A 12793-nucleotide genomic window follows, 5' to 3' on the forward strand; every position below is an offset into this window, starting at 1 on the left:
ATCAGTAGCCAAATTGAGTAAAATCGTCCAACAGCCACTGACTGTCAGTTTCTTTCTTCTAGGGTTGAAAGAGTGACACGGGAACGTTCTTAAATCAATATGCCGCGTCTTTGACATTTGATCATTTTGATTGCCTAGTCATTGCACCGTCTCTGCCAGTCAAGTTTTTATCTTGCTCTGGCCATGACGCCGGTACCTAACTGTCTGTTGCTCTTTTTGGAGCTCCGGTGCTGTAGGCGAATGTGCGCTCTGCTCTGGTGCTGCAAGGTGCTCTGTCCATGGTCCTGCAGGCAGGACACAGCTGGCATCCGACGGTCCGCGTTGTTCACATTGAAAGTCCCTTCGAAAACGAGTGAAACGAGTTAATTCACGATACATAGGCCTGATGCTTGTTTTATTCAGAGTGCCGAAGAGAAGTAAATACCAATAGTTTTAGTGCAAGTTTTTCCAGAAGATTCATTTATCTCATTTTCAGTCAGTGGAGAATGTGTTGAAGGTAAGCGTAAGCTGACAAAGTTTAGAAATGGCGCTACGGTGACGGTAACAGATCGCCCCTGGGTTGGACACAATACACACCAGCACACATAATACAGTTCTCTGTATCCCTCTGGTTAATCTGATTGGCCAGCACACTGAGGCGAGCAAGGACATTGTGATCTCTCTTTCTCTCCTCTCTGAGACTACTGAATACTGCCTCTTATCCAGCAGCATTGGAACATTTATATCTTGTTCCACTTGACTAACCCAGACCATCAAGATTTTCTAGAGCATTTCAAGCTTCAAGTGTGTAAAAATATCCATCCGCTAAAATACACCAGCACACACCACGCCCTGGCAGCAACAATGAAACAGCATGACAGTCAGCATGACAGTCAGCATGCAGCATTCTCAGAGCGCCACAGGACCAGAACACAGTCCCCCCCCCCCCCCCCCCACCCCCCCAGTAGTCCTACTCAGGCCCAGCTCTCTGACTGATTGACACCAGCTCATCATGTGTTTCTCATCTCATTTGTATTTAGAAGACTAAGAAATGTTACATTAACATCCACTTGCAGACTTTGGGGGGCAAAAATATTGTCGGATCGATTCCCCGCCGTGCCAAATGACGTTGTGTTCTTGGGCAAGGCACTTCACCCTACTTGCCTCGGGGGGAATGTCCTTGTACTTTCTGTAAGTCGCTCTGGATAAGAGTGTCTACTAAATGTAAAGTAGCGGGAGATGTCATGTGACACACAGGCTTTTACTGTGCCTCGGTCTCCCTGTGGGCTAGAGGCTCTCAGGTGCCTCTCCCACTAGGTGAATTGCAGCTATTTTTTAGTATTTACTGGCAGGACTTCAGTGAACTGGATGCTTCCAGCAACAGCTTGGGATTCTGAACCATCTGGAAATGGTTGTCATCAGAAATGCTCACCGTGACCGATCTTGTTTGGAGAAAAAAAAAAGTTTCAACTTATATTTCGAAATGTGTGTGTCTGAAAAAACCTGCTTGGTCCGAGTGCGAATAGAACAGGTGTTTGAAGGGGCTGCCTACTTGCTACCAGCCCAACCCAGCCTGGTCTTGGCCCAGCCTGGTCTCAGCCCTGCCTGGTCTCACTCCACAGCGTTTACACAAGGACCAGACTAGATATGTGTAGCCAGTGTGTCTGCTAAGCACAGAAAGACAAAGAAGAGTGCCTGACAAAATTCCTTAAAGCTAAATCAATACCACTCAGAGCCATTAGGCCAAAATGCATTGAGTTGGGGCTGTTTCGTTTTTCAATCTCCTGACCTCTCTGTTTGTCCTGGCGCTATGTTGGACATGAGGCGTGAGGGATGTGAGTCACACGTCTCCCCCTGAGTCCTGAAACATGCTTATTGATGGGGCCATCCCAGAAGACATTGCAGGTGACAGTCAGAGACAGCTCCCTCTCCCCGTTCCCTGTCAACAGACGTATTTGTTGTCTCTAGGAATGTGGCGTCTGTGGTTTCACCGGGGCTTTCCCCCCAGGGGCAGCATATGACAGATAGCTGAAAGGCAATGGGAGACTGCGGGCAACAGGTAGGAAGAGAGGGAACTAAACAGGTGCTAAGACATGAGCTGTTGTGTCTGTGTGAAGTGAATGCTAATATTAGTCCCTCTTTCAGAGCTCCCACTGAGGTAAGGGAGAGCAATCCTTTGGCCATCAGCCCTCAGAATGTGTACAAGGGAGGAGGGCTGTGCTCCTCATCCGGTGCTTGTTCTGTTTCTGTTCTTTCATTCTTTGCCGTTCACTTTCTCATTCTTTGTTTCTCTCTCTCTGTCTCTCTTTGTCCTTCCTGGGTTTTTTTTCCCGCTCTTTTGCAGCAGCAGCAGCAGCAGCCACAGCCAATCCGCATCATCCAGTCCCAGTCGACCCAGCCCACCCCATTGCCCAGGCCCGTGCCCTCGGTCCACCATGTGCCCAGGCCATCCCACGCGCCTCACTCTGCCAGCCTGCCCAGCTGTCCCGGCCGAGGGAAGATGGCCAAGTCCCTCAACCCCGAGGACATGACTTCCAGAGACTACTACTTTGACTCCTACGCCCATTTTGGCATCCACGAGGTAGGGACTGCTCCTTTGTGTCCAGAGACCATGTGTCATGGAAGAGAAATAAAGAGTGTTGTCATTACAAAGCTCTAAAGTGGGCAATGACATTAGCGTAAGAAACCCCTAACCACTCCAGTCTTCCCTATAATACTATAATAAGAACACTTTACTGTGATTATACGTACCTACTGTATTGGGCAAGGCCATGTCTATGTATAAGTCCATGGCAGCTCTATTAGCCACTCTGTATTCACAGCAGCCTTAGCTTTGTGGAGATAAGGTTTCGGGAGGTATAAAAAACGCTGAATGGAGGGAGGGAGGGAGTCTGAGAGAACGAGGGGTGTAGATAGAGCTGGTTTAGAGTGTGACCCAAAGGTTGATTTTTGTTCTGTTACATTTTTAGAATGTGTTTGCTCGACGTGATTCTTTCTGCTGCAGTGTACGTGCCTGAATGACTAAAAAGGAATTAAAGGAATACTCACCATTTTTAACTGTTTCTCTGTGCATGTGAGAGGTAAGGCCAGGATTACTGAAACTGCATGGAAGAGACTCATGCCTTTTACGTCACCATCCTCAGACTTGCACCTCGTTCAGAGGGCTGGGCGTGGACATTTCATGCCTCATGTTTTCTGAATATACCCCTAGAGAGACCAGGCTAAAAGAAAAATAAAGGTTAACTTTGCGGCACAACTGGACCAGTTCACGTTCAAAGTAAGGTTCACGTTTGCGGCGGTGCAGTTCCAGCGCAGGCGGCGGCTGCCTGTGTTTCCGCTCCCCCGCTCAGCCCGGTCGTGTGTCCCTGTCAGGAGATGCTGAAGGACGAGGTGCGGACCCTGACCTACAGGAACGCCATGTACCACAACAAGCACGTCTTCAAAGACAAGGTGGTGCTGGACGTGGGCAGTGGGACGGGCATCCTGGCCATGTTTGCTGCCAAGGCAGGAGCCAAGCACGTATACGGGGTAAGACTCTCCTGCCACTCGGGATCCGTGTGTGTGTGTGTGTGTGTGTGTGTGTGAATGCTTGGTTCACTGGTCCCTGGGTGTGGTGTTATCTGGCGTTGTGTCTGGGAAGAGGGGGCACTGTGTGTGTGTCAGCCTGGTGTGTGTGTGTGTGTCAGCCTGGTTCACTGGTCTCTGGGAGGGGTGTGATCAGGCTGTACCATCTCTATGATGCCAGGGGGCTGTGAAGCCTGCCCGAGAAGCTGCTCTTCCAGACTGTGTGTGTGAGTGTGTGTGTGTGTGTGTGTGTGTTACTAGGCAGACGTTTTAAGTGAGATAGCTGATGTGTGTAACCATCAGGTGAGTTGACTGCGTCTGTGTCCCAGCCCCCCACAACCTTGCTTTAGGGCACAACTCATAATGTAGGAGGGCCACGGGGATTGACAGTCCTGAGTCTTTGGGCCCGAATGAGCAGCATATAGATAGGACTGCCAGGGAGAACATGTCTACTCACGCTTGCCTGACCAGAGGCTGTGATAGCTATGCTTTACTGGGCTGGACGGAGCAGGTATGCCCAAGGTGACAGGCCCAGTGTGCTCCAGGGAGGGCAGCTTCATCCCAGATTTACTCTCCACAGCACACACACACACACACACACACACACACACAGACACACTCACTGGGGGCTCTGCTCAGCACACAGCTGAGAGCCAGAGGGCAGGTGAGATACACTGCAGCCCTCTCTCTGCCTCTGTCCCAACACACAGCCCTCTCTCTGCCTCTGTCCCAACACACAGCCCTCTCTCTGCCTCTGTCCCAACACACAGCCCTCTATCCCAACACACAGCCCTCTCTCTGCCTCTGTCCCAACACACAGCCCTCTCTCTGCCTCTGTCCCAACACACAGCCCTCTCTCTGCCTCTGTCCCAACACACAGCCCTCTCTCTGCCTCTGTCCCAACACACAGCCCTCTCTCTGTCTCTATCCCAACACACAGCCCTCTCTCTGCCTCTGTTCCAACACACAGCCCTCTCTCTGCCTCTGTCCCAACACCCAGCCCTCTCTCTGCCTCTATCCCAACACACAGCCCTCTCTCTGCCTCTGTCCCAACACACAGCCCTCTCTCTGCCTCTGTCCCAACACACAGCCCTATCTCTGCCTCTATCCCAACACACAGCCCTCCCCTGGATGATTAGGAAGAGCAGTTGTGAAACAGGCCCTCGCAGGGTCTCGGCCACAGGCTCCACAGAGGCATGTTGGGATGACATCTGAACCCGCTGCATCACCTGGACTTTTTCATGTTCAGTATTGATCTCCATCTCAGTGGTCCTCCACGCGAGGCTCCTCAGAAACACCAGCGTCCACTGTTGACGTGTGGGAGTCATCTTGGCAGGATTACTGTCTTCGATTTCACTCGGCTATTTCTGTCAGCTCAATAAATCGGGAGCATTAGCAGGGTTGTGTGTGTGTCTCTGTGTGTGAACTCCTGATCCCCCTCAGGCAGAACCCTAGGGTCTGGATGGTACAGCGCGCGCACACACACATGCACACTGCACACTCCTACACATATACTGACGCAGATGCGCTTAGGTGCACACGCACACACGCACACAACCAAGATGGGTGTTATTTCAGGGCGTACACTCACTGTGTTTTATATTTGAGCAGTGAGAGAAGCTGTGAAAAGAGCGGAAGTGCTGGATGTTGTTAGATATACTCTGCACAGGGATGCGTGAGAGAGGAAGGAACCCGAGAGAAGGCATCAGCCAATCAGGGAGCGGAAACCGACTGGGTGTTAGCGAGGGGCGAGTGTGTCTCCAGGCCCTGTCTGAGTGGAGATTTTTGCGAACTAACCCTTCTTGAGTCCATTACCTGTCTAAACAGGCGTGACAGGAAGCTCAACCCAGGGACATCACTGGTCCTGACGTGGGCACAGTCCTGTCACACAGATGGGTTGGAACATCCACAGTTACCCAACGGGACTGTTGTTGGGGAGCTACATTATCATTTCTTGTATTGTGTGTGTGTGTGTATGCATGTGTGTGTGTGTGTCTGTTCTCACTGCTTTGAATGTTCTGAATAGATGTGCTTCTGTTTCTGCAGATAGAGTGCTCCAGTATATCTGAATACTCTGAGAGGATCATCAAGTCTAACCACTTGGACAGTGGTAGGTAGTCTAGAAACACACACACACACACTCACAATGATTTCTTGAATGTCAGGAAGGTCCAACACCACAGGACTTCTGAATAAATAACATCAGATAACAAAGCATTGTCATAGAAACCGTCTAGATGTTATTGCCAAGTGAAGACTTACTACAGCAATAACTTGAAACACAGAAATAACAACGCCGTCAACAGAAGCCTCCTCCCTGCAGAAGCATTCATGTAGTACTGAGGGTTTGGTTAAGGTGACAGAAGGGACTGCTGAGGTGAATGCTGGGCTGTGTAGTGTAAGGGGAAAACCATGAGCAGTCTTGGGTCAGTGTGGGAGCTGCACGTTTTCCGCTGAGAAAGACTTCCTGTTATCAGAGGAGCTGCTGAACTCCCAGAGTGTTGCCAGTTCCTCTCAGCTGGAGAGCCATTCTGCCGGGCTCCTCCAGCAGGGCCAATTAGCATGAAGACAGTGAGTTATTTGAGTTATGTTAGCACAGGGACAGACGTGGGGGGGGTGGGTGGAGACTCACAGACACTTCCACCCTGTGCGTCAAAGATCTGGTTGGAGAAGGATCTCACAATGGAGGGCACACATAGATAACAGTGGGATGTGTTGAAACACACATGTAGTTTTATATAGTGTTTATAGGGATATATTGTAGGATGTAGATTTGAATTTCAATTGTTTCTTTGATGTGTTTTCACATGTGACTATTCCATATTTGTGTATTCAGGCACTTTCCATGGGACAAATTGTTTTGGTGAATTGCAGACTTAAAGTTTTCCACATTAAAAGACTTCCCAGTTGGCAATTTATATTTACAAGTATTGTATAAATGGTGACATATACACGTTGGTTTGTACGTTACACAATTAGGCCCGAAGCATACAGTTAGCTTCACAGCTTTCTTGCGCAATCTGACCTTAGCATGTGCTACGATGCCACTGGAGAGCAGTAACTGTCTGCTGTGCGTTGCAGTCATCACCATCTTCAACGGCAAGGTGGAGGAGGTGGCGCTGCCTGTGGAGACGGTGGACATCATCATCTCTGAGTGGATGGGTTACAGCCTCTTCTACGAGTCCATGCTCAACACGGTCATCTTCGCCAGGGACAAGTGGCTGGTATGGCACACGACAGTACTACGAGGATGGGTGTGTGTGTGTGGGTGTGTGTGTGGGGGGGGATGCATGCAAGTGTGTCGGTCTTTGTTGATTTCTTGAGACAGGATCTGAGGTTTTAACCAAACGGACCGCCGGACGGTGTCCTTAACCGCTGGGCTGAGAGTGGCTGCCAGGGTGTTCTGCTCTCCACGCTTGAGTCAGGCTGTTTCTCCTCCTCCTCTGACAGAAACCTGGCGGCCTGATGTTTCCAGATCGTGCTGCCCTGTATGTGGTGGCCATAGAAGACCGTCAGTACAAGGACTTCAAAATCCACTGTGAGTTAGAGTGCCTGTGTTTCGTCCCCCAGTTCCTCCCTGCAGAGTATATTTTAGCTGGATTATTTCAGCTTTGCTAATGGACCGTGAACGTGGAATGCCTACAAGACTGAACCAGACATACGCACCCACAACCCCTTCTCCTCACACACAAATATTCGCACACACATACACATACAGGCACGCACACACAAGCTGAGCATCAATAGGGTCCTACAATCTTACACAAACACACACACACACACGCTCTGTGGGGCTGCTAATATGTTTACCCTTTCCCTCGGCAAAGCGATGATCGATGTTGCAAGATACAAAAGCCTCTTCACCCCTGGACTACCTCACTGCAGGAGGGTGTCATTTCTCCATGGCAGCCCAAAGGCATGCTGGAACAAAGCCTCTCTGCGACACAGACACATACAGTACACACATACACACACACACACCTCCAAACATCAGGTTCCCAGTAGTCTTACTCAAACGTTTCACCCATATTGTCCCCTGTCTGTTTTCTTAGCAGAAAGGTGGCTGTGGATACCATTTAGAGGAGGGTGGCACGCATGGAGGCTGTTGGAGACTATATCCAGCCATTAGTCCAGGTCGTAGAGGCAGGCAGGCTGGCCCGGCCAGGCTCCAGTCTGGGCTGCATGATGGAGCTTCAACCTGTTCATTATCCCCCTTCCCTCCCGGTCACACTCCGCCACGTTCTTAATGCAATAGGATAATAGAGATGCTTACCACACACTATCCTATCCAGCCATGAATAATGCATGAGTTTAGTCAGAGGAAAGTGCCCATTAAGAAACAGAGGGGCATCTTGATGCTTTGTGATGACTGGAGAGAGCAGGACTGAATTGCTTAACTGAGTGACATTCAACAGAAGACCCTGTGCAACTCTGACAAAAGCTTGGGTTATTCGGGGTGAGTACCAGAGCTGAATACATGTTGATGCATGTACATGTATATATCTGTGTGTGTGTGTGTGTCTGTACAGGGTGGGAGAATGTGTATGGTTTTGACATGACTTGCATCCGGAACGTGGCAATGAAGGAACCATTGGTGGACATAGTGGACTCCAAACACGTGGTCACCAACTCCTGCCTGGTGAAGGTAAGCAGAAGGGGAAGAGGCTTTGCTCAGCCACAGGGACGAGAGAGAGGAAGAGACAGAGATGAGTGGGTTTGGACTGGATTGGTGGACGAGAGCTTGGAGAGGGGCTGTTTTTTCAGAGTTTGTCAGTTGTGTTCTGGAGAGAGCACACTATCGGTCATCTGGTAGCATCTTGTAAATGTTGCAGTGTAATGTAAAGAGTCCACATATATAATAAATAATGTGATTGTTGTCACTTGAAAAGCTTGATTGGAGTCTATGTTTTTGGTACAGTAAGTTGACTGAATGGATAACAGAATTAATTCCATGTATCTCGTATACATCTATTAGGCAAATGATCATTCCATTTCAATAATGTAATTACTGAGTGTCAAGGGTTTATAATGAGTCATTGGAGGAACTGGAGATGTCTGGACTGTGCGATGGGCGTCAGTGGGAGCATGAGCAGAATAAGTCATGTTGGTGCTTATGGACCCACTGTCTGGGAAATCGACAGTAGGAGACCATGCTCTTGTTACTGCTGGCGGCCTGATATCAAAACTGTGTATTTTTCGAAAATGTGTTTTCCTTTGGAGACCCAGCTAGCCTCATCCATTACACAACAAACAAGGCTTCAAATGACGTGATTTATGTTTGCAAGGGGATGGAAAATGATGTTGTTTCCCCGACGGGGCTTTTTGTGTTTACCTGTGTTCCTTGGTTGATGTGGAAGGAGTCTAATGGGGTTCTATGGAGACTGAGGGGGGTTGGTGGAGCTGGGGTGTTGATAGTCAGGCCAGGCATAGGCGTGCCTTGATTGTCCCCTGGCTTCCATCAGACTTTAATAGGACCTGGGGTGGGGAGGGACAGACCAGATGGTCTGGGATACTGTCTGCTCCAAAGACTCAACTCTCATTTTCACTTTTTTCCTGTCAGTACCCACACTAGGGCAGGAATCATGTTAGCATTGATTAACTGTTTTTTATTGTGAGAGCCCTATACAGCAAGGTTAACAGGCAACGACCTCAAAATGTGTTGTTTTAAACAACCTGTTTGTTTGTAAGAAGTGGAAATGGGCTAACTTTAAGGTGAAAGTGAAGTCAAAACACAACAGTGTGCTAAACAGATGTTCAATACAGTATGAACGGCAGCTCTGTAATTAGTTTGGTATGTTTCGCATGAATATGTGTACAGGGTTCAGAGCTGGCTCCTGGGGCGCATACAACTTTAAATCTGCCTTCACTTCAAGCACACCTGCCGCAGGACTGATTCTTTACGGCTCTGCTTTTCTCTGCAGGAAATAGACATCTACACAGTGAAGACTGAGGACCTGTCCTTCACCTCTGCCTTCTGCCTGCAGATCAACAGGAACGACTATGTCCACGCTCTGGTCACCTACTTCAACATCGAGTTCACCAAGTGTCACAAGAAAACTGGCTTCTCCACCGGTGAGAAACCAGCTACTGGATCTTGTCTGTCACCTCATCCACACAGACTGGCCTATATAAAGCCAGCGTGACCTTTCTGACTGGTGTCAAATACCACGGTAGGCTGCCTTTACAGAGGACCCAAAGACTGGTAAGCCCTTCAACCCATTGGATATCCAGGAAGGAGTTTATTCCCAGTGTTGCTGGGACCCCAGGTAGTGATTCTCTTCATCGGAAGTGTACTAGCAGTAAATGTGGTAATACTGTATGTGTGATCCCAGTGGTCTGGTTACAAGACTGCTAGCACCCAGCCCAGTTCTCAAAGCCTCTTGCCTTACCAAAATCATGCGGGAGGCTGTTGTCCAGACAAAGACTTTCCACTACTGAGCTATGTATTAAGGCTGTGGTTCCTGCTCTACAGCACAACACAGTGATATCTGAATACATTATGACAACTTAGTGCTCCCTGTTTTATGGTCATGGTCCCCAGAAAGTATAAGCTGTGTTCATTTGGTGATTTAGAAGTGACTGACCTCTAGTGGTGACTTTGTAGACTGTCAGAAAGACGACACGTCTGGTTTGAACGAGGCCAAGTTTTACCTCTATCAAAATTAACACGTGACAGTTGAATGACTGTCTGTAACTGAGTCACCCGTATGGCAACGTGACAGTGACATGTTGGTAAGTAAGCATTTGCAGTCTCCTTTGTCCTTTAAATTGATTCCTGTTTATCTATCACAGTCCAGGGCCGATAGCCAGCTTGCCTGTGATAAACATCTAAAGACCTGAGAACTTCCATTGATTCTCTACGCTCTCCTTCCTGGAGGACATTAGCTGTTATTGAGGTTTAGGTTCACACACACGCACACACACACACACACACATGTATACCCACCCAGTCATACACACACGTACTCAGATACTCAGATACCATTGGCCAGGAAGGTCAGTAACTGTTCCTCAGGAAATGTCATCTCACCTATAACGTTAGCATACCAAATATCCGCGACTGTGCTGGTGTATGGTGCCCTGCTGGCCGGCTGGTCTTTGATCAGCAGATTGCTTTTAAAGCTGCTAGTCCAACTGCCCCTGGGTATCCAGATGAATCTCCCATTGAATGGCTTAAAGCATTGAGTGAGAGCCAAGCTGCCAATGAACCGGCCGGGATGCAGGGTGTGTGTGTGTGTGTGTGTGTGTGTGGGGTGCCCACTTTTGTTGAGCCATGTGGGGTGAGCTATCAGCACTGTGCAGCTGGAGATTAGCATTCCAGCTCCTTCTCACACGCGCACGTATACACGCACGCACTGAAGTTGACCAAGCGCTGCACACTAGGTGGAGGAACTGGCTTGAACCACTGTGTATATGTGGGGGGGGGGGGGGGGGTAGTAGTGGTGTTCAGTTCCACTCTGTCTGTGGGTCTTATCAGAGCTGTCAGACTCATAAAACAAACTTGGAGGTGAGGTTTGTCTTATCTGGCATACAGCAGCCCTATCAAGATAACAGACACTACCTGACTGGCAACAATCAATAGATGAAGTGCTATCTCAATTCAGACTGAGGTGTGTGTGTGTGTGTTTGTGTGTGCATGTGGTGTGTATGTATGTATGTGTGTGTGTGCGTGCATGTGGTGTGTATGTATGTGTGTGTGTGTGCGTGCATGTGGTGTGTATGTATGTGTGTGTGTGTGTGTGCATCCAGCCCCGGACGCCCCGTACACTCACTGGAAGCAGACAGTGTTCTATTTGGAGGACTACTTGACAGTCCGCAGGGGGGAGGAGATCATCGGCAGCATCGCTATGAAGCCCAACGAGAAGAACATAGTGAGTCCCTTCACTGCCTAAGGCTGCCTCACTAACTAAGGCTGCTTGGATTCAACTTTCTGGTTCTCTTGTTTTCTCTCTCTCTCTCTCTCTCTCTCTCTCTCTCTCTCTCTCTCTCTCTCTCTCTCTCTCTCTCTCTCTCTCTCTCTCTCTCTCTCTCTCTCTCTCTCTCTCTCTGTCTCTGTGTCTCTCATTCTGTCTTTCACTGACAGGATGGGAATAAGGAAAGTCACACTGATTTGTTTCTCTATTTCCTTACTTTTGTCTCTTATATTATTTCGCTCTGGCTCTGTGACCGTCAGTTATATATCTTTAATAACACGTCTGCCTCCTTTCCTCCCTTGTACAGCGTGACCTGGATTTCACATTTGAGCTCGACTTTAAAGGACAGTTGTGTGAGGCGGCCATCTCCCATGACTACAAGATGCGCTAGGTGGCCAGCAGGGGGCGACAGTGCTGAGAGCAGCCCGGCCAACCTACACAGGGGGCTGAGAGCATCTGCCTGGAATACACTGCGCCACGAGAGGAGCCATTGAGAGAGGGAGAGGTAGATGAAAGGATGAGACGATAGACCAGATAGGATGATGCTTAGGTCAGAAGAGCATCACAGATGAAAGGCCCGTCAAGCAATATCAGAAATCCTCCACTGGCTACTACTATTAGGCAGACTGTTTTTTCAGAACAACTTTGAATGTAACACCTTTTGAATCAGAGAATGTTCTTCTATGGTATTTATGAATGTTATTCTGTATGTAAGAGATCATCTTGTTTTTGATTTGTATTGAGTTATTGGTCTTTGTTATTCTAAAATAATATAACCACAGACATGAAGGAGGTTCCTTTGCACTTCTAAAGAAATGTACATCTATCACTGTGGAAGAGATGTTAGCTCCTGTGTTTAACGGCTAAATGGAATCTCCACTCATTTGTTATTGTACATGTATTAACTTTAGGATAGACATTCTAAAATTAGTTAGTATTTCCATCAATTAAGCCTTTGCTCTTTTGATTGTTTTGAAATCATGTTGAATTTGTGTGTAAAGTACAGCCATTATTCAAGCCAAGGAAAACTCATTGGGTCTTGTGTCTTGTGAACGTTTGTTTGTCTTTGCAATCAACTAATATACTGTAACTTAAGGGAGTGTGCAATGCAATGTCTGGAGACTCACAAGATGTATGCACAGTTTGCACTCCAAAGTTAGCTTTGTGGTCTTTGTGTGAGGGAACATTATGTGTCAGTATGTCAGGTGGTCTAACTGTCCCTTCTCCAAATACCCAGATAAAGATTTGGACTTTTACAATGACACCCTGTCATGTCATGTCATTCTTACCATAGCACGTCACTGGGAACGATCAGTCATACAGTTGCCATCAGTTAT

The 12793-nt window shown here is 48.3% G+C and overlaps 1 protein-coding gene across 1 annotated transcript; it reads left to right on the plus strand.

Annotated features, from left to right (window-relative positions):
* The first annotated feature begins 2201 nt into the window (after positions 1-2201).
* LOC146258935 (protein arginine N-methyltransferase 8-B) lies at positions 2202-12702 on the plus strand. The gene is made up of 9 exons (XM_084672057.1): positions 2202-2560; positions 3352-3507; positions 5590-5653; positions 6625-6767; positions 6994-7081; positions 8073-8188; positions 9465-9615; positions 11293-11414; positions 11764-12702. The coding sequence occupies exons 1-9, from the start codon at positions 2480-2482 to the stop codon at positions 11845-11847; spliced, it is 1005 nt and encodes a 334-aa protein (XP_084528183.1). The 5' UTR covers positions 2202-2479; the 3' UTR covers positions 11848-12702.
* The last annotated feature ends 91 nt before the right edge of the window (positions 12703-12793 follow it).

Source organism: Hypomesus nipponensis, chromosome 14 (assembly GCF_054491055.1).
Source record: "Hypomesus nipponensis isolate SF chromosome 14, ASM5449105v1, whole genome shotgun sequence".
NCBI lineage: Eukaryota > Metazoa > Chordata > Actinopteri > Osmeriformes > Osmeridae > Hypomesus > Hypomesus nipponensis.